The following is a 21,514-nucleotide window of genomic DNA, read 5'->3' on the forward strand; positions in this document are numbered from 1 at the left end:
TCCAGACTAGAACTGGGCTGTTTGCTTTCCAGGATTGGAAAAATGAAATGCTCAAACTTATAATGTCTTACCGGTTCTCCAAGCTCCTTGAGTTTATCCTTTAATGCAATTATTTTCTGATCCTGATCAGCCAGAAGAACCAGCAGGTCATCCTGTTCCTTCTTAGATTCTGCGACTTCTTTCTGCAATTTGCTTTTCTCGTTTTGCAGAATAGCCACGCTACTGTTGGATGAGTCCAGCTGCTGCTTCAGTGAAGCCTTTTCCTCGCCGTGGGCCGCAATTTCATTCTGGCAGGAGAGGGAGGGGGCAATATTAGAATACATCACAGCTAAAATTGCTAACGCCACCCAGCTGGTACCAAAGCAGTACTTTAATATGAAAACTATCCTGGATGTCCCAAGCAAGGGGCTTTTCAAAAATAAAAGTGACCCGCTGTAATCAGAATCCTGACTTTCCCTTCCCTCCGTGCTTAATCCATATGTACAATAAAAGGAGCTAAATGGACACAGATTTGATACAAGGACAAGCACCAAGGAATTCTTTCCTCACCTTTAGGAATGCCAAAAATCCTTCAGTAGTGAAGTTACACTTTACCAGTTTATTTTGACATCTCTATTAAAGGTAAAGGTACCCCTGCCCGTACGGGCCAGTCTTGACAGACTCTAGGGTTGTGCGCTCATCTCACTCTATAGGCCAGGAGCCAGCGCTGTCCGGAGACACTTCCGGGTCACGTGGCCAGCGTGACAAGCTGCATCTGGCGAGCCAGCGCAGCACACGGAACGCCGTTTACCTTCCCGCTGGTAAGCGGTCCCTATTTATCTACTTGCACCCGGGGGTGCTTTCGAACTGCTAGGTTGGCAGGTGCTGGGACCGAACGACGGGAGCGCACCCCGCTGCAGGGATTCGAACCGCCGACCTTTCGATCGGCAAGTCCTAGGTGCTGAGGCTTTAACCCACAGCGCCACCCGAGTCCCGGTAGACATCTCTATTATACCAGTTTATTTTGACATCTCTATGGTAACTAATTATTCTAAGCAACAAAACTTGTTAAGGCGGTTCTGCCGTCTCCAGCTAAGGAGTCTCCCAGCAGTGGATAGCGATTTCTTTAATCGAGTTGTTGAACTTGGGGGGGTCTCATTAAACTGTTCTACCAGTGAGCTTTGGCTATTGAAAATCAAGTATCTCAGGGTGATTATACAATCCCCTGAATGTGAACATGCAGGTCCCGCTTATAAAAAAAACACAACGCTCCCAGGAAATCATTTGTTAGGTGAGCGTTTCGCATAATGAGTCCACGATTTCCATTATTTCCTATGGGAACATTTCTAATTTGTGATATCTTCCCCTACCCCACCCCAATGTTGAGTTGAGCAAGGATGAAGCCGCCGCTTCGGCAAATCTTAACTGAACACTTAAATTAAAAACGTGGTGTTTTTTTATTGGGAAACAACCTTTAGTTCTTTATTCTCTTGCAGGAGCGATGAGAGTCTTCTTTCCAAGTCGGCTGTCTTTGCTACCATAACGGTGCCATTGTCTCCTGATACAGGAACCGGGGTTACGCTCTGCAAAACAAAAATACTCAATAAGACTGACAGGGTACAGGAGATATATTTGGTTCAACACCTGGAAGGTGTTCTGTACGGCAAAATACAGCTAATGCAACAAATCAGACAATCTGTGTGAATGTGGGCCACTAGAACTTATGTGGTATAAGAACAGACTATGGCTTTTTATGGATTACGCTGGACAGTTGAAGGAGACAAGAGGACCACTACTGTTTATTACATCCCATAGAAACAATACAAGGACAAAAAGATAAGAGTGAAAGTCTTATATTACCAGTTTTTGAAGCAGTTCTTGCTTTTCACTCTGAAGTTTAATAATGTCTGTGGACTGTGACTGGATTTGGGCCCTCAGGGTTTCAACTTCCTGTGAAGGGGGAAAAAAATAAATCAATTCTGCTGCTAAGATAACAGCGTTGTTTGCAAACAGAAGTAGGACATGGAGCTAATGGGGAGGATTTTCCAGAGGTTTGGAGGGCATTACCAATGCACACAACTCATTTTATTTTTTTTAATTTTTAATTTTTTCTTATTTTTTAAAACAAAGCAGAACAAAGGCAAAGCAAAACAAAAAAAAAAGATAAAAAAACAAAAAACAAAAAACAAATCACATCTACAAAGAAAACCATATCAGTATACTAATTGTTACGTACATATACACATATTGACTTCCTTCCTTTGTTCTGAGACCTCATAGTTTTTAATCTTTCTGTATTGTTTTTTTTAAATAAATGGATTTTATTAGTATTTTCCACACAACAACAACACGAAAGATATCAAAAAATAACAATACACAACACACAAAAATCAACATTTGAATACTAAAACAAAAAAAACAAAAAAACAAACAAATCCATATCTTACAAGTTAATAATATAAACACTAAAACAACAGCAAGACATTGACTTCCACCAATCCCACAGCACCTCCTTTATTTCTCATTGTGTCCCGCTGCGCCCCAAGGCTTGCGGATGCCCGCCTGAAGCCTGGAGAGCGAGAGGGGTCGGTGCACACCGATCCCTCTTGCTCTCCAGACTTCACTTTGCTGGAGAGGCGCTGCACAGTTTTCCCTCTCTGCGCAGTGCCCCTTCAGCGAAGCAGGAGGAGAAATGGAAGGGGCTCCGTTTCTCCTGCCGCTTCGCTGAAGGGGCGCTTAGCAGAGAAAGGGAGAATTTTTTTTTCCTGTTCTCCCCCTCCTATGGTCTGGTGCATCCTACAGAACAAAAAATATGGTATATAATGCTACTTTTCAATCAGGTTTCCTACTAGGGAGACCTTCACAGATTGCAACTGGGGAGAAATCATGTTCTCAAACAGCAGCAGTCACGACAGAATATCTGACGGAAGCAACAGGAATTCTTACTTTATATAGTTCTCTGTCAACGTCAGGGCCGCTTGGTTTGTTCGTTTGTGAAGACTGCTCTGTTGTTGTTCCTCCAGCTGCGGGCGAAAGCTTCTGCAAATATCGGATATTAACGAAGGAAACATTTATTTAAAAAGGATAAGGATTTTTTAACAAGGCACTTCCATAAATCCTGAGAAACTCAAACATTTTCTTTTTTAAAAGCAAGCCCTTTTGGCTTCAGTTATAGGCTGACAAGTTTGTGGCAGTGCCTGATGCTGTCTTTGAAACAAGAAGATACGCTGCAGCATTTTCAGTGATCAGAAGGATTCAGGAAGTACAGTGGTACCTCGGGTTACATACGCTTCAGGTTACAGACTCTGCTAACCCAGAAATCGTGCCTCAGGTTAAGAACTTTGCTTCAGGGTGAGAACAGAAATCGTGCTCAGGTGGCGCAGCGGCAGCAGGAGGCCCCATTAGCTAAAGTGGTGCTTCAGGTTAAGAACAGTTTCAGGTTAAGTATGGAGCTCCGGAACGAATTAAGTACTTAACCCGAGGTACCACTGTAGTACAGACCATTGCCACTCTGCCCATGAACAGCAGATACAAAATATGAAATATAATGACATATTTTGACATACATGGCATAGAACTCAATTTTCCATGCAGGTGTTGGTCTTGTTGTTGTGATTATTGTTATTATGTCAGCTCTGGTATAGTTATTTAAAACCAAAATAAGAGGAAGGAATAATGCCTTTTCCATCCCGATCCACTACTTGACAATTTGCCAATGAACAAGCAGCACTGCAGATTTTACATATTGCTTGTGACGACACTGCCTCCATTATTTAACAACCATTCAGAAAAATGCTGCAACAAATCAGTGACTATAATTATCAAGTTGGAAGCATTTACTACATGTGCCTCCTTACAATTCAGATACAGTGGTGCCCCACAAGACGAATGCCTCGCAAGATGGAAAACCCGCTAGACGAAAGGGTTTTCCGTTTTTCGATGCGCTGCGCAGGACGAATTTCCCTATGGGCTTGCTTTGCAAGACGAAAATGTCTTGCGAGTCTTGAGATTTTTTCCCGCTCCCCACCCCCTTTTTCTAAGCCGCTAAACCACTAATAGCCTTTTAGCAGCTAATCCGCTAATCCCTTAAGCCTTTAATAGCCGCTAATAGCCGCTAAACCGCTAATAGCGCTAATCCGCTAATAGGGTTGCTTCGCAAGACGAAAAAACCGCTAGACGAAGAGACTCGCAGAACGAATTAATTTCGTCTTGCGAGGCACCACTGTATTGACACTCATAAGGTTATTAGGTCAGCATATCCATTTTAGCCTTGTGAGGACATATGTATGGAAGTCACTTACAATAGTGGACTGAAAATCATTAAAAAAAACTTCAATAATGGCTGTGAACAACCAACAGGTTATGATAGCATTTAAAACAACAGGCAATTGTTGGTCTCGGCAGTTAAGGTCTGCCACAGAGTCCCACTTTTGGAGATTAGATAAGTAGCTACTGAAAAAAGGACATTTATATCAGCGGTACCCAAACCATGGACACCCCAGCCTAGACATGCATGCTTTGTGCCTTCTTTACTATTTTTTAGGCAGTCAATGAAATCTGTCGTTCTCTTTTGCCTTTAACAAAATAGCTTTTAAAAACATCCAAAGCCCGTTTAAATGCATTTCTCTGTACTGGTGTTTCAAGGTGGTTTTATCAGCTGTATTTATTTTTTCCTTTTGTTATCGCAAGCCACTGCCTTCAGGCTATGTGCATTACGATGGGATAAAAGTCTTACAAACAAACATATCCATACTGAAAGTCACATTCTTTCCCATTAACTAGTCTGTTCAACAAGAGGATCTGTCCTGGAGTGTCAACACAAGGGGGCTTGTGAAGAAGGCGCAGCAGAGACTGTACTTTTTGAGAATACTAAGGAAAAACCATCTTCCGCAGAAACTGCTGCTTGCCTTCTATCACTGTGCCATTGAGAGCGTGCTCACTTATGGCTTATGTGTGTGGTACGGAAGCTGTACTACCCAGGACAGGATGGGGTTGCGCAGGGTTGTGAAGGCAGCAGAGAGCATTGTTGGCTGCCCACTCTCCACCTTAGAGCAGATTTATGCCACAAGGTGCCATAGGAAGGCACTGGACATAGTAAAAGATCCATCGCATCCTGGTCACTGTCTCTTCGAGCTCTTGCCGTCGGGACGGAGATACAGGACGATGAAGACAAGAACGAGCCGTCTTAAGAACAGCTTCTTCTCCAGAGCGATCTCGGCCCTGAATGGGAAGCCCGGACTTTGAAAGTCATCTAATCTCCCTTGCTGTATTTTACTATATTGTTTAATTAGTGTTTTTATGGAGCAGTCAAGTAATTTCGTTGTCCCCGAAGGGGGCAATGACAATAAAGATATTATTATTATTATTATTATTATTATTATTATTATTATGAATAAAAAGTGACAATGGGACCAATGCCTTCTTCCCCTGGTATCAGGAACTTGCCTGCCTTCTGATCTGAGAGCAAGAAAACAAGCCTTTTCTGGTCAGCATTTTACCCAAGAAAAAGATGGACTGGAATTTTCATATCACGTATCGATAGCTGACACTCATGTACTCACCAAGCTTTCAATCAAAGAATCTCGTTCCTTCAGTTGTTCCTGCAACAGTTCAAGTTTGTGTTTCCATTCTTCTATCTCCCCATGCAATTTGCTGATTTCTTCTGGCTGAACGCCATTCATTTGTGCCACATCACCATGGGAAGTATGATGCTGATTGTCTTTTCCTGTTAGATTTGAAAATGACCCATTTGTAGAGTTCTGGGACAAAAATTCCACAAATATTTCCCACCCCAAACTCATTTAAAATCTTTCCTTCCTTAGAAATGGTACTATGAGCGAGGTAAATGCCCCTGGTATGCCCCACAGAGGAACTTACGGTCTTCAAATAAAAACATCTTGAAGGTCCCAGGCCACAGAGAGGTTAGGCTGGCTTCAACCAGAGCCAGGGCTTTTTCGGCCGTGGCTCCAATCTGGTGGAACACTCTGTCACAAGAGACTAGGGCCCTGCGGGACTTGACATCTTTCCACAGGGCCCTGCAGGACTTGACATCTTTCCGCAGGGCCTGCAAGACAGAGCTGTTCCACCAAGCCTTTGGTCAGGGTGCAGCCTGACTCCCTCCTTTGGCAATCTTTACAAAACTTTAGTTTATGGTTGCCATCAATTTTGATTTTAATTAATTTTATAATGTTTTATAATGTTGCACTATTTTAGTGTTGTTAGCCGCCCTGAGCCCGGTTTTGGCTGGGGAGGGTGAGATATAAATAAAATTTATTATTATTAAATAAAGGTAAAGGGACCCCTGACCGTTAGGTCCAGTCATGAATAACTCTGGGGTTGCGGCGCTCGTCTCGCTTTACTGGCCGAGGGAGCTGGCATACAGCTTCCGGGTCATGTGGCCAGCATGACTAAGCTGCTTCTGGTCAACCAGAGCAGCGCACGGAAACACCGTTTACCTTCCCGCTGGAGCGGTACCTATTTATCTACTTGCACTTTGACATGCTTTCGAACTGCTAGATGGGCAGGAGCAGGGACCAAGCAATGGGAGCTCACCCTGTCATGGGGATTCGAACCGCCGACCTTCTGATCGGCAAGCCCTAGGCTCTGTGGTTTAACCCACAGCGCCACCCGCGTCCCCATGAGCTAGGTACATATGGATAATTATGTCTCACTGTCACTTAGCGTCAGAGTGGGCAGAGAGCAGAGAATTGGCTGCCGGCAGTCTTATCAAGAATGCTGGACTAAATGGCCCTTCGTTTGATCCTGCTCTTAAGCAACTGTATGTACACCAAGGATCAGTTTATATATGTTTGTTTATTGATGCAATTTATATCCCACACCTTCAGTAAAACGTATTTCCAGGGTAGGATTAGTACACCTTAACTGTTAAGAGACACTGAATATGCATTTTTTAAAAAGACACACACACACTGATGGGGAATATACAGTGGTACCTCGCAAGATGAATGCCTCGCAAGACGAAAAACTCACAAGACGAAAGAGTTTTTCGTTTTCCGAGTTGCTTCGCAACACGGATTTCCCCATGGGCTTGCTTCGCAAGACGAAACGTCTTGCGCCTTTTTTTTAAAACCGCCAATGCATTCCTATGGGAAACCGTCAATACACAGTGGTGCTTCGCAAGACGAAAAAATTCACAAGACGAAAAAACTCGCAGAACGAATTAATTTCGTCTTGCGAGGCACCACTGTAGTGACAAAAAAACCACACCTGCACAAGACTGGTGTCTGTACAGTCCTAGTTTACAGCTATTAGAATCAGTCACCAATAATGCTTTCAGGCTCAGGTTCTACAAAGATATCTGCATTTTCTCTGTGGGACATATGAAAAAGTCTTGCATATGTTTGTATGCACACCATTTTTCTTTCAGTCAGGGGTCAGCAGTTTAGAAGTCTTCGGACTATGGAATATATTATTGTAGAAGACCTCTTCGCTACTAATTTCTCCCTGGCGAGTCAATCAGGGATAATTGGGGGGTGGCAGGAGAAAGTTTACACAAACACAAAGAGATGGCTACTTACGTGCATGGTGCCAACTTCTTCCTAGCTTGGGAAAAGCAGGGAAGAATAGCGCCTAGACTCTGAACTATGACTGGTACTGGCTATCCCTTCAGTCAACAAAGACTCTTTCAAGACAAGAGACATGCCACCTCCCTGAGAGGAACAAAGCCACACACCCCTCCTTCTTCTTTTTTGCTGCACTTGAGATGTGAAAAAGCAGCATAGTGATTAAACCCTGCTGGGCCTTTTCTAAGCACTATGGTTGTGCAAGAGCCAGACCCAAGATTAAGCTAAGCATCCATTCAGCGGGTTATCTTTTGCGAACCCACTTTTGAATGCAGCGATTGTGGGAAAGGAAGAAATGCACTCAACCACACAGTTTTAATGCCACTTCTGTGGGAGTAATGGATAGGATTCCAATGAAGTTCCAAGACCAGGATACCTGTCCAGTCACTGCCTCTTTTGTTCCTACAATTCCAGGTTGCCACCTTACTAACTCTTCTGCCTCAGCAGGTTTTCACAGCTTTTCTCACCGACAGCTTTATTTTGCCCCACTCCCAGTCCCTTGTCTTGTTTCAGTTTATAGGTCCCAGAAACCCAATATAAACTAGTACTAGGTAAAGGTAAAGGGACCCCTGACCATTAGGTCCAGTCATGAACGACTCTGGGGTTGCGGTGCTCATCTCGCTTCATTGGCCGAGGGAGCCGGCGTACAGCTTCCGGGTCATGTGGCCAGCATGACTAAGCCGCTTCTGGGGAACCAGAGCAGCGCACGGAAACACCGTTTACCTTCCCGCCGGAGTGGTACCTATTTATCTACTTGCACTTTGACGTTCTTTCGAACTGCTAGGTTGGCAGGAGCAGGGACCGAGCAACGGGAGCTCAGCCCTCACAGGGATTCGAACCGCCGACCTTCTGATCGGCAAGTCCTAGGCTCTGTGGTTTAACCCACAGCACTACCCGGGTCCCAAAAACTAGTACTAGTTTCAGGCATTTTCCAAGGCTGCTCAAACAATTTGCATCAAAGTAAAATGTGGCGTTCCATGGTCTGAAAATGCACAGCAATCTGCATTTGACAGCTGTCAGGGAACTGCCATCGGAGCTGGAGGCGGAGAGGAGGCTCCAGAGGGATGCCGGAGAGGGTCCCAGCAGGGAGAGAGGCAGCCCATCCGCTGGGCAAGGAAATCAGCCTAACACCAGTGGAGAAGGGGGGCAGATGGGGGAATCGGAGAGGTGGCTCCAGGACTCTTCGCCGGAGACCAGTGGAGAGAGTACGGGTACTCCGCTGCCCACACCCTCCCTGCGCAGAAGACTTCCGCGCAGGGAGAGTAGAAGAAGACTGGGCGTCAAACAGCTTTTATGCTGGAAAAGGTTCAAGAAACGCCCACTGACGGATTCTGCCAGTGACTGAGGCAGCCACGGAACTTGAGGCTGTCCAGACAGAAAGGGTTCAACCAGGCAACCTAGCCAGGAGTAACGGCAACTTACGCACGAGCAACCCCTAGAACCTTTACAACAGCAAAACTTAGACAGGACACAGCTAGCAGTCCTACCTAGCTGTACTTTCAGGAGATTGTACTGGTCCTTGTGCTGCTGGATCTGCGACATTTGCTGGGTGACTGTTGCCTGAAGCTGCTCATTTTGAACTTTTATAGATTCAACTTGTTTCTTCAAATCCTCAAGCTCCTGATCCTGGAAAATAAAACAAGAATCTACTTAATGGAATCTTACATTCATTTCTTAAATCTGTTGATTGCCACTGGTTTTTTTGTTGTTGTTTTTTTAAATCACCACAAAAATTAAGCACCCATAGGCATTTACCTACAGACATTTGCAAAGGAACGTAGCTCTAACTGCTTATGCTATACAGAATGCCATACAATGCCACTGGTCTAAAATAATGCTTGCACATGTCTGTGCATTTGCCTGTGTTTGCCAGTACATTAAACTAGTAAAAAGGTAAAGGGACCTCTGACCATTTGGTCCAGCCATGACTGACTCTGGGGTTGCGGCGCTCATCTCGCTTTATTGGACGAGGGAGCCGGCGTACAGCTTCCGGGTCATGTGGCCAGCAGGACTAAGCCGCTTCTGGCGAACCAGATAAGCGCACGGAAACGCTGTTTACCTTCCCACCGGAGTGGTACCTATTTATCTACTTGCAATTGACGTGCTTTCGAACTGCTAGGTTGGCAGGAGCTGGGACCGAGCAGCGGGAGCTCACCCCGTCGCGGGGATTCGAACCGCCGACCTTCTGATCGGCAAGCCCTAGGCTGTGTGGTTTAACCCACAGCGCCACCCGCGTCCCTTTCGCATTAAACTAGTAGCACTGAGCAATATATTTTATGGTATAAGCAGTTAGTGCAACGTTCCCAGATACAAACAAAACTGCATATCCAGAATTTAGGGGAATCACAGGGGTCAGCGCACCCAGAGTGGATCAGTGCCACTCCCAAGCTGCTTTTTGTTGAGATGGTTGCAAGTTCTAATAATATGTTTAAATAGCACGATTACAGTAATGGGTAGTTTGGCCCTAATATATACCACCTTAAGCAGATACAGGGCCCACTAGTGCAAATGAAGCTAAGATGTTTTTTTTTTTACCTGAACTCTAATGATGCTTTTGTAGCGTGTCACTATGTTGTCGTGTTGTTCTAAGGACTTCTTCACTTCCTCTTCCTGTTTATCTTCTTCACTAGACTTATAAACTGCCTTTGTTATAATGCCTGTTTCCAAAAAATAAATAAATCGTTTCTTTTATTAAACATTCTAAGCCACATGGTTTTGAAGCAATCCCAATGCCTGTTCAGATATAGAAGTTTAACAGGAGTTAGTCATTTTAGGGATTCTATCATCGAAAATGGACCATAAAGAAGGCTGATCACCGAAGAATTGATGGTTTTGAATTATGGTGCTGGAGGAGACTCTTGAGAGTCCCATGGACGGCAAGAAGATCAAACCTATCCATTCTTAAGGAAATCAGCCCTGAGTGCTCACTGGAAGGACAGATCGTGAAGCTGAGGCTCCAATACTTTGGCCACCTCATGAGAAGACTCCCTGGAAAAGACCCTGATGTGGGGGAAGATGGAGGGCACAAGGAGAAGGGGACGACAGAGGACGAGATGGTTGGACAGTGTTCTCGAAGCTACCAGCATGAGTCTGACCAAACTGCGGGAGGCAGTGGAAGACAGAAGTGCCTGGCATGCTCTGGTCTATGGGGTCACGAGAGTCGGACATGACTAAACGACTAAACAACAACAACATCATTGAAAAAGCCATTCAAGATGCAATAAATGCGTTGTTGTGGTATGGAAAAATCACTTGTGTAAGCAAGCACTTCAGTAAATCAAGAGTATGACCTCTGCATATTTTCTTAGCTCCCAATCATTGGAATGCCTTTCCAGCTGACATCTTCCTGGTTTTTAAATCCAAGCCCCTCTATAAGATACTTCCTGTTCGTTGTTGCTGTTCTCAACTGATCCTCGCTCACTTTCCCTTTTCTTCCTCCCTAGTGTGTTATCTATTTACCTATAGACTGCAACTCCACAGGCATGGTCCATCTTATTTTGCAAACCTTACCTTTCCCGCCCCAACCTGGCCACAGTGATCCATGCGACGGTCACCTCCAGGCTTGACTACTGTAATTCGCTCTACGCGGGGCTGCCCTTGAAGCTGTCCCAGAAACTCCAGCGGGTGCAGAATGCTGCAGCGAGGCTCCTCACATGGGTCTCTGCCATGGGAGCATATTCACCCAGTGCTTTTCAAGCTGCACTGGCTCCCGGTGGAGTACAGGGTCAGATTTAAGGTGCTGCTTTTGACCTTTAAAGCCCTTCATGGTCTAGGACCCTCGTACCTACGGGACCGCCTCTCCCGGTATGCCCCACGGAGAGCCTCAAGGTCCATAAATAACAACACCCTAGTGGTCCCAGGCCCTAAGGAGGTTAGATTGGCTTCAACCAGAGCCAGGGCCTTTTCAACTCTGGCTCCGGCCTGGTGGAACGCTCTGCCTCATGAGACCAGGGCCCTGCAGGATCTGATGTCTTTCCGCAGGGCCTGTAAGACAGAGTTGTTCCGCCTGGCCTTTGGCTTGGAGCCAATTTGATTCCCTCCCTCCCTCTCTTTCTTTTTTCTTTTCCTTCTCCTCCTGCGATGAGGCTACATTTTAATATTTTAATGTTCCATTATTTTAATGTTGTATTTTACTTTTGTTTTTAAGTTGTAATCATTCATCTTGTTTTTATTATTGCTTGTAAGCCGCTCTGAGCCCGGCCTTGGCTGGGGAGGGTGGGGTATAAATAAAAAATTATTATTATTATTATAAATGTCTGTATGGTACATAGCAATTTTACTATCTAATAGACCAACTACATTCTTTACAGCAGATAATGTAGACTAATTTTGTAAGAGGAAATCTACTAGCTGCCAGGAAAAATAAATGACAAACCACATTCTCAGATGCAGAATGGATCAGAACATGTTACCAAGAATTTCAGCAGGTAAGCCTCATTGTGCTGTAAACCAATTGCACCATCACCTTCTCACCAAAGTAAGCACACAGGATGCAGCAAACCCTCAAATATTAAGAAGCCAAATGAACTGGTCCTATAGCACACTGCGAACAAAACAAACCTATTGTACTTCCTGTGTAAAATTGTTTGCCTCCAGCGTCATAACATGCTTTAGGGTTGCAGAAAATTAAAAACCTTGAAAGGTATAACTTAATTCACATCCAATTCTGAAAAGGCTCTAAATCTTTCAAATCTAATGGTCTTAAGTAGTACAGTGGTACCTCGGGTTACATACGCTTCAGGTTACAGACTCCGCTAACCCAGAAATAGTACCTCGAGTTAAGAACTTTGCTTCAGGGTGAGAGCAGAAATTGTGTTCCGGTGGTGCGGTGGCAGCAGGAGGCCCCGTTAGCTAAAGTGGTGCTTCAGGTTAAGAACAGTTTCAGGTTAAGAACGGACACCCGGAACTAATTAAGTACTTAACCCGAGGTACCACTGTAAACACAAAACTCAAGAGAAGTGAAGAACATGTCTCACCCTCTAGCTCCTTTACCAGTTTAGTAAATTCATGATCAAACATCATATGGTCCGGGCTAGAAAAGCTTGGCTGAGGTTTCTGAGCTGCTCGGGAATAGAATTCGTGTTTGCTGATGAATCCCAATTTCTCAACGAAGTTCTCCTTGCCAATTCTCTTTTCTATCAGTTGTTTCAATTTCTCCCTGGGGGTGAGAGACGGATCATGTAAAACCACTGCGAATTGCACAAAGATGCCCTCTTTTCCATTTCACCCCACCCGTCCACCCCCAGCAAATTCCTATTTAACAAATAGTTCTATCAGTTATATCAAAGGCAACAGAGAGTAGTACTAAGTGGTAGAGACAGATGTGCCCTCAGATTTGGCAGTTTGAATGGAGAACAGATGAGTTTGCAAAACCATAAAAGCATTGTTTCAAGAGCATGGAAATAATGAGCTGAAGGGAGACTATAGTTAAAATGAACAGGATTGGTTTTCATTTTAATGTTGAGACTCAACGTTCAGTCGTATAAGAGAAATACGACTCATCATGCTAAGGGACAACTTGCTAGCTGTTAATTATGGCGGAAAACATTCGACCCTACCAAAGTTTGTAATAATAAAATAAGTTTAAGTCTGTATCTAATTTTCTCTGGCTTAACCATATTGGTGTGTGTGTGTGTTAAACTATTTCCTAGTCTTTGCCCTGAAAATTATATTAGAATAGACCAGGGGTCAGCAAACCTTTTCAGCATGAGGCCGGTCCACTGTCTCTCAGACCTTGTGGGGGGCCGGATTACATTTTGGGGGGGGGGGAAATGAAAGAATCCCTATGCCCCACAAATAACCCAGAGATGTGTTTTAAATAAAAGGACACATTCTACTCATGTAGAAACACCAGGCAGGCCCCACAAATAACCCAGAGATTCATTTTAAATAAAAGGACACATTCTCCTCATGTAAAAACACGCTGATTCCCAGACCGTCCGTGGGCCAGATTTAGAAGGCGATTGGGCCGGATCCGGCCCCCGGGTCTTAGTTTGCCTACCCATGGAATAGACCGACCACATTTGTAGCCAGAGGGGGACACAAGTTTCCCATTCACCCTTCCAAGTACTCACTTCTTATAATTCTCGAGCGAGTTGTCATTGTAATAAATGGAAATTCCTAGTAAGAGAGCACACAACCCTTGAACTAAATGCTCCTCTTCTCCAAGGTTTTCCGCTATCTGTCCTGTCAGCTAAAAAACTGAGTTAAGGATGTGTAGACAGTTCATAGACAGAGGCATTCTAATTCTTGTACAATACTCATTTTTTTTGCTTTTACTAATACAGTGGTGCCTCGCAAGACGAAAAGAATCCGTTCCGCGAGTCTCTTCGTCTAGCGGTTTTTTCGTCTTGCGAAGCAACCCTATTAGCGGATTAGCGCTATTAGCGGTTTAGCGGCTATTAGCGGCTATTAAAGGCTTAAGGGATTAGCGGATTAGCTGCTAAAAGGCTATTAGCAGCTTAGCGCCTTAGAAAAAGGGGGTGGGGAGCGAAAAAAATCCTCAAGAATCGCAAGACATTTTCGTCTTGCGAAGCAAGCCCATCGGGAAATTCGTCCTGCGAAGCGCATTGAAAAACGGAAAACCCTTTCGTCTAGCGGGTTTTCTGTCTTGCGAGGCATTCGTCTTGCGGGGCACCACTGTACTAGCTTAATCAAGCACAAGTATCGTATTTTTCGCCCCATAGGGCGCACCGGCCCATAGGGTGCATCTAGTTTTTTTTGTGGGGGGGGGGGAATAAAGAAAAAAATTTATTTCCCCCCCCCCCAGGTGCGGGGCTGGGGCGGGGGAAGCCCCCAGAACAGGCTGCTATCCGCAAGCCGTGGGAGAGCTGTGCGAAGCCGCCCGAAGCCTGGGGTGTGCTGAGCTCAGCTCTCCCACGGCTTGCGGATAGCTTCCTGAAGCCTGGAGAGCGAGAGGGGTCGGTGCGCACGAACGCCTCTTGCTCTCCAGGCTTCAGCGAAAGCCTGCATTCGCCCCATAGGACGCACACACATTTCCCCTTCATTTTTGGAGGGGAAAAAGTGCGTCCTATAGGGCGAAAAATACGGTATATTTATTTGTACCACACCTTTCCTCCCGAAGGAGCCCAGGGTGGCAAACATTAAAAAATCAATAGAATTTAATTAAAGCATGCGCTATTTATATGCATATGGCTGAGAGGAGAAATCAGAGTATGAGACTTTTGAGCTCCCTTGAAAGATAATGACCAGATTCTAAAGAATGTCAGACTCTGAAAGGTCTGTCACAACTGTTAAATAAAAACTTACCTTTTGCAGGATTACAACACCTGTCCTTCCATTAAAGCTTACAAGTGCACATTCAAAATTAAAATCCCTGTGAGTTTATCCGCGCATTCAAGCCTATACCTGTCAAAGCCTCCTTAAGAAATTTACATACACTTGTCAGTTTGCATTTCTTAGTACAGAAAGTATTGATCTGATGTGTAGAGTTCTTTCTTATTCTACTTAATTCAGGAGGGTTCTGGAAGCTTCTCTGTGTGAAAGAAGCAAGCAGAAGGTGCATGATATTTGGGTTATTCCTTCAGAGAAGATAAGCACAGCTGGCTTAAACTGGGTCTGTTATCTCTTTCTGCCAAGGTCATGCTGAGGTAGGGCCAGAAGGAGCCTGAGTTTCACAATTTCTTTTTCTATCTCTCTTCTAGTGTGGTGTTCTGTACATAGTATGCTCAGTGTTAAGGTTTAGTCTTGTTATAAGTTATTGTAAGTTTAAGTTAAGTCTGCTGCAACTGGATTTCTTATGGACCAGGGCCAATCCTGAGTGTATTGGATTTGTGACCATTATGCTCATTTGCCTTCAGTAATGTTCTGCTGGATGAAATATAATTGCCTCTGGTCTATTTTTGGGGAACCCTGCAACGTGTTTAAGCTTTTACTCTGCTAACTATATATTGGAATCTACTCTGGATCAATATTGAGTAGAATTTCAATGACAATACAGTGGTGCCTCGCAAGACGAAATTAATTCGTTCCGCGAGTTTTTTCGTAGAGTTTTTTCGTCTTGCGAAGCACCACGGCGGGGAGGGGTGGGGAGAAGCAGGGCAGCTGCCGCAGCCGGTACCTTGGACTCACCCGCGCCTTGTGGCCACCGTGTGACGCGGCTGCTGGAGGGCGGCGGGGCTCAGGAGCGCTCCTCCGGCTGCAACGCTGGCTGCTGGCGGCAACGGCTCTCTCAAAGGAGCGTGTGAGGGTGGTGGGCAGCAGCGCGAGGCAGCCGGAAGGTCGGAGGGAGCCGGAGGAGTCGTCAGCCGGAAGGTGGGAGGGAGCCGGATGAGCGGGGAAGCGAGCGTGCGTGCAGTGACCGTCGCCATGACAGGAGAGGCAGGGCTGTTTCGTCTAGCGAAGCAAGCCCTTAGGAAAATCCGTCTTGCGAAGCACCTCAGAAAACGAAAAACCCTTTCGTCTAGCGGGTTTTTCGTCTTGCGAGGCATTTGTCTTGTGGGGCACCACTGTACTTCCATCAGACAGGTGGTGACTTCAAGCCTGCTGACCACCGGCGCTTCAAAGCACCATGCAGCTTTTTAAAAGCCCCAGGTGGTGCTTTGAAGTCCCCAAAGTCATCACCTTACATGACTGTAAAAGACCAAAAGGCGAGTGGCTGCTCCCACCTTTCAACTTTAGCCTGTGAAGGATAAAAACCACCTGTGACCTAAAGTGTTGGGGCAGCTCTGTAGGTTATGCAGAAAATATTACTACTACAGGTACAGTGGTGCCTCGCAAGACGAAAAGAATCCATTCCGCGAGTCTCTTCGTCTTGCGGTTTTTTCGTCTTGCGAAGCAACCCTATTAGCGGCTTAGCGGATTAGCGCTATTAGCGGCTTAGCGGGCTTAGCAGATCAGTTGATAATCAGCTTAGCGGATCAGCTGTTAAGCGGCTTGGGAAAAAGGGGGGGGGGGAGAGGAAAAAAACCCCGCAGGAACTTGCAAGACATTTTCGTCTTGCGAAGCAAGCCCATAGCAAATTTGTTTTGCGAAGCACCTCCAAAACGGAAAACCCTTTCGTCTAGCGGGTTTTCTGTCTTGCGAGGCATTCATCTTGAGGGGCACCACTGTATAACAGTTTCCTGCAGCAAATATGTGAAATGTGGGCAATATGTACACTTACTGAGATACCTGTGTTAGAGGAAACACCACATATACTACCTAGAGTTCCAAGAAAGGAGGAATGTAAATGTATTTAAGGAGGTAAACACTGCGTTGCAATGCTAAGGTGTGGAGCCTCCTTACTTTGAACTCGCATACAGAAACTTGCGCTCCTAAAGAACATTTCCTGTCATAATTCAGAGACATTAATTGCTGACGTGTAAAAGGATACAAATGGAACATTGGCAGAATTGTGCAGAAAATGTGTGACCGCAATGGGGCAGTTGCTTAGCCAGGTACAAAGCAGCATTAATAATCCAACTCTTGTCTGCACTTTGCTTCCCTGGAAGAAACAAACAAACAAAGAACAAACTTTTACTTGCATTTACAGGTTTTCTGTTTCTTCCACGCGTTGTTTCTACTTTGAAGCCTGAAGCAGTCTTAAATGTTGGGTGTCCAGAACACTTTTCACACAATTATTAAAATTTAACAATTTCCTCTATTAGGAGTGAGTGTGAATCGTTATGTAGCAAAACTGGCAAAGTCCACACACAAGAGGGAGGTATCAGAACACCCAGGAGATGGAAAGAAGAAAACTGAAGGTTTGCAGAAGTACAGTTGTTGTTGTTGTTATTGTTATTGTTGTTGTTGGTAGAAAACAAGACCTTAAGGGCTGGGATGGGGAGAACCCCTCAAAACAGCTACCATATTTTTTGCTCTCTAAGACTCACTTTTTCCCTCCTAAAAAGTAAGGGGAAATGTGTGTGCATCTTATGGAGCGAATGCAGGCTGCGCAGCTATCCCAGAAGCCAGAACAGCAAGCAGGATCGCTGCTTTCACTGCGCAGCGATCCCTCTTGATGTTCTGGCTTCTGAGATTCAGAATATTTTTTTTCTTGTTTTCCTCCTCCAAAAACTAGGTGCGTCTTGTGGTCTGGTGTGTCTTATAGAGCGAAAAATACGGTAAATGAGGACCAAACATGGGAAGTAGCCACAGAACGTTGGGCCAATTGTTGAGGTGGGGAAGAGAGAAGGGAGTGGAATTTCCTGGCGGGAAGTGGCTGGTGAAAACAAGAATGCAGCTGCAGCAACCCAAGAAGCATAAAAACACTTCTGATCAGCTAAACATGTGTGTGTATCTGTGGCGTTTGCCTCCTAGGTGGGTCATAAGGAAAGGGTTAAAATGAGTGTGATGTGATTGGCCAGTGGAAACTGATAGGAGGAGTTAGGGTTAGAGGGGGAGTTGCGTGAAAGTCAGTTTTGGGAGTTGAAGAAGGAAGAGGGAGGATATAAGTCTGTGGGTTGGTCGAGTTGTGTGGCGAGAGAATGAGAGGAATTGTTAGGTGGAGTCAGACACATAGTTGGGATAATCAGTTTGAAGTTGTTAGGAACGAATAGGACAGTTAAGGAACTCAGGTTAAGAAACTGCCAAGAAAAATTAACTGAAACCATAAGCTTGTTCATGCCTATAAAATAAACTTGATTATTTGTTAATGTTACCAACTGACTGGACTCCGTGTGGACCTGTGAGAAACGGGTTGGTGGCAGCGAAGAAAGCAATCACAGTGGTGGCACAGGGTCAATAGACCGTCAAATGTCTGGGGGCCCTGTGTGATCGCTGCCACCACTTTTGACCCACCTTTTGACCCACCTAGGAGACAAATGCCACAGTATCTTTCTCTATCATCCTGTGCTCCCTTTCTCTCCTCCTCTTTCCTCACCTGAGATAAACAGGAGTACAGGAGGATGCAGAAAAGAGACATATAAGAAAAGAAAGAAAAGAAAAGAAAAGAAAAGAAAAGAAAAGAAAAGAAAAGAAAAGAAGAGAGAATCACATCGTTGTCCGGATCAGTCATCTCCTGATTCGCACTGAGAGGCTGCTTTTGAATGTTCCCAGAGATGGAGGTGAGAGCTGTCCGTAGATGTCAAAGAAGAAATCAAGTATCTTGGCACAGCTGTGATTGGATGTCATCCACACACACCCCAAATAAAAGATACAGGAAAGGAAAATAATTCCAATTCACTCTAACTCAATTGCTATTCAGTGCAAAACAGTTTCCGGTGCAAATGCAGTTCATTGTCCCCACACTGGTTAGAATGGGCTGTTACTGGGAGAGAGTGGCGTGTGACATCCATGCGGTTTAGTTCACACACTGAATATTGCAGACCAGGCTCCGAGTGGTTTAAGGCAACCCTGCAGGGTTGCTCAGAAGTAGGAGATGGCTTAAATTGGAGGGAGAAAGAGAAAATACAACAACTGTGTCATATTCAGGCTGAGGGCTTGGCTAGAGAGCAGCAGCCCTTTTTACTGCCGGAGAACAAAAGCTGGGTATGTGGTTGGTTTCAACCCCCAGTCAAAAATTCTCCATACCTCTCAGGATCGCGGCAAAGATTAAATTGCCTCCACAGACCTTCCTCTTAGGTCAGACCAAATACTCAATTGCGTGCAGAAGCAGCATGCATGTAAACTGGTTAACCCTCTTAAATGTTTAAAAACAAAATAAATAGATTAATGAATAATATGAATATTGCATACAAAAGTCAAGTCTAAATCAGAGCATGGTCTCCTGTCTTTTTTCAGGTCCCTCAGGCTCAGGTAACACATGCACACCAGAGATATACCCTGCAACACTTTGCATAAGCCTTTTAATGACCAAGTTAATGAACACTACCTTCCAGTCTTGGTGCAAATGTAAAGTCCCCCAGCTTCTTAACCATGGTTAAGCAACTAGCAGACCCCCTTAGGTTAATGAATTCAGTTTCCCTTCAAATTACTCCTTCCTGTTGCTATGATGAGTGTTCCACCTACATCTAGTTGAACAACAATCTCGATAGCTTTAAGGCAGATTTTAAAACCATGGTTGGAGGCGAGTTTCACACTTTGTTTTAAAACAAAGGGGGGGGGGGACACTCTGGTCCATGGGGTCACGAAGTGTCGGACACGACTAAACGACTAAACAACAACAACAGTCCCACGTAGATATGCACACAATTTTCAACCAAACTCAGGCACCCGTGGATTTGAGGACTGTGCAGCGTGGGGTAGAACTGTTCACCCTATGCAGCTCTCAGGGAAAGAAAGGGGAAACTTTCGAACAGATTTGTTATTTTTTGTATAAAAGGTAAAGGTAAAGGACCCCTGGCAGTTAAGTCCAGTCACAGATGACTCTGGGGTTGCAGCACTCCTCTCGCTTTACTGGCTGAGGGAGCCGGTGTTTGTCCACAGACAGTTTTTCCAGGTCATGTGGCTAGCATGACTAAGCTGCTTCTGGCAAAACCAGAGCCGCGCACGGAAACGCCGTTTACCTTCCCACCGGAGTGGTACCTATTTATCTACTTTCATTTTGACATGCTTTCGAACTGCTAGGTGAGCAGGAGCTGGGACTGAGCAACAGGAGCTCACCCCGTTGCGGGGATTCGAACCGCCGACCTTCTGATCGGCAAGCCCAAGAGGCTCAGTGGTTTGGACCACAGCATCACCTGTGTCCCTATATTTTTTGTATAGTAAAGGGTAAATGGACCCATGACAGTTAGGTCCAGTCATGGCCGACTCTGGGGTTGCAGCGCTAATCTCGCTTTATTGGCCGAGGGAGCCGGTGTACAGCTTCCGGGTCATGTGGCCAGCATGACTAAGCCGCTTCTGGCAAACCAGAGCAGCGCACGGAAACACTGTTTACCTTCCTGCCAGAGCGGTACCTATTTATATACTTGCACTTTGACGTGCTTTCGAACTGCTAGGTTGGCAGGAGCAGGCACCGAACAATGGGAGCTCACTCCGTTGCGGGGATTTGAACCACCGACCTTCTGATCGGCAAGTCCTAGGCTCTGTGGTTTAACCCACAGTGCCACCCGCGTCCCTATATTTTTTGTATACTACTACTTAATAGCTTCAAATGTTAATTAAACGTCTTGCAAAGGTGACACTAAATCCACACTGAGAAAGCCGTCTACCCATGGAGGAGGAGTTTGGATTTGATATCCCGCTTTATCACTACTCGAAGGAGTCTCAAAGGGGCTAACAATCTCGTTTTCCTTCCTCCCCCCACAGCAAACACTCTGTGAGGTGAGTGAGGCTGAGAGACTTCAGAGAAGTGTGACTGGCCCAAGGTCACCCAGCAGCTGCATGTGGAGGAGCAGGGAAGCGAACCCAGTTCACCAGATTACGAGTCCACCGCTCTTAACCACTACACCACAATGGCTGTGCAAAGCCTTGCCTTGTGGGGAAAGAAAGCACCGTAACAACCAAGTTTCCCAAACCACAGTTCCCAAGAGCACCAGTAGAGAAAGAGAGCTGGTTACTGGAAATAAAACTGAGCAGCAACACCAAACTGTTAAGTAGGGGAGGGGAAAAACTTCAAAGCAGTTATTTCATAAAACACACACGGCAAAGCTAAGAGAGCAGAAACACCCTAGTGTGATCCAAGCTCCAGGCGCCCCTATACGTACCCGTCTGTCGATCTTATCACCCTGTGAATCATACATTAAGAAGGATAAGGGAATGTTATAGGTCTATTATATACACTTATGCAATGCAGGGTTAACTTCTGAATGTTTTGTTTTTATTTTCACTGATGGGAGCTGCCCCATGTATATTTATATCGCAGGAAGCATACAGATTAAAATTAAATAAATTAGCAGTGGCCATTTCTGGTGCAGCCTGATCACTACCCTATTTTGCATGAGATGGAAGGCAGCGCAGAAGCCCAGAGGTCTGGTGACTCTGCAGCTTATATAAGTCAAATCTGACTCACAGGGATCATATTGCGCTTGTAGGCAAGCAGCTACCCATGCTGTTTCCCCCAAATGCAAAACAGGATATTGCTCATTACATAAGTAGGCAATTGTGATTTA

At 45.2% G+C, this 21,514-nt stretch overlaps 2 protein-coding genes across 5 annotated transcripts in view; one reads left to right on the top strand and one right to left on the bottom strand.

The window, feature by feature from the left end:
• The window catches only part of G3BP2 (G3BP stress granule assembly factor 2), a 146,173-nt gene that overhangs the window by 53,533 nt on the left and 71,126 nt on the right, over positions 1-21,514 (top strand). The window lies entirely within an intron of this gene.
• The window catches only part of USO1 (USO1 vesicle transport factor), a 53,053-nt gene that overhangs the window by 2,408 nt on the left and 29,131 nt on the right, over positions 1-21,514 (bottom strand). For 2 of the 4 annotated variants that reach the window (XM_083407544.1, XM_083407543.1), the window contains 11 exons: positions 21,110-21,130; positions 16,897-17,007; positions 13,637-13,755; positions 12,539-12,720; positions 10,098-10,219; positions 9,050-9,188; positions 5,541-5,704; positions 2,926-3,018; positions 1,840-1,929; positions 1,452-1,562; positions 72-287 (listed from right to left, as the gene is read on the bottom strand). In XM_083407544.1, the coding sequence (XP_083263670.1) occupies positions 72-287; positions 1,452-1,562; positions 1,840-1,929; positions 2,926-3,018; positions 5,541-5,704; positions 9,050-9,188; positions 10,098-10,219; positions 12,539-12,720; positions 13,637-13,755; positions 16,897-17,007; positions 21,110-21,130 (1,368 nt within the window). The remainder of the gene's footprint in view (positions 1-71; positions 288-1,451; positions 1,563-1,839; positions 1,930-2,925; positions 3,019-5,540; positions 5,705-9,049; positions 9,189-10,097; positions 10,220-12,538; positions 12,721-13,636; positions 13,756-16,896; positions 17,008-21,109; positions 21,131-21,514) is intronic. The other 2 variants (XM_083407546.1, XM_083407545.1) reach the window with 1 other exon arrangement.

Source organism: Podarcis tiliguerta (assembly GCF_965153285.1).
Source record: "Podarcis tiliguerta genome assembly, chromosome: 13".
NCBI lineage: Eukaryota > Metazoa > Chordata > Lepidosauria > Squamata > Lacertidae > Podarcis > Podarcis tiliguerta.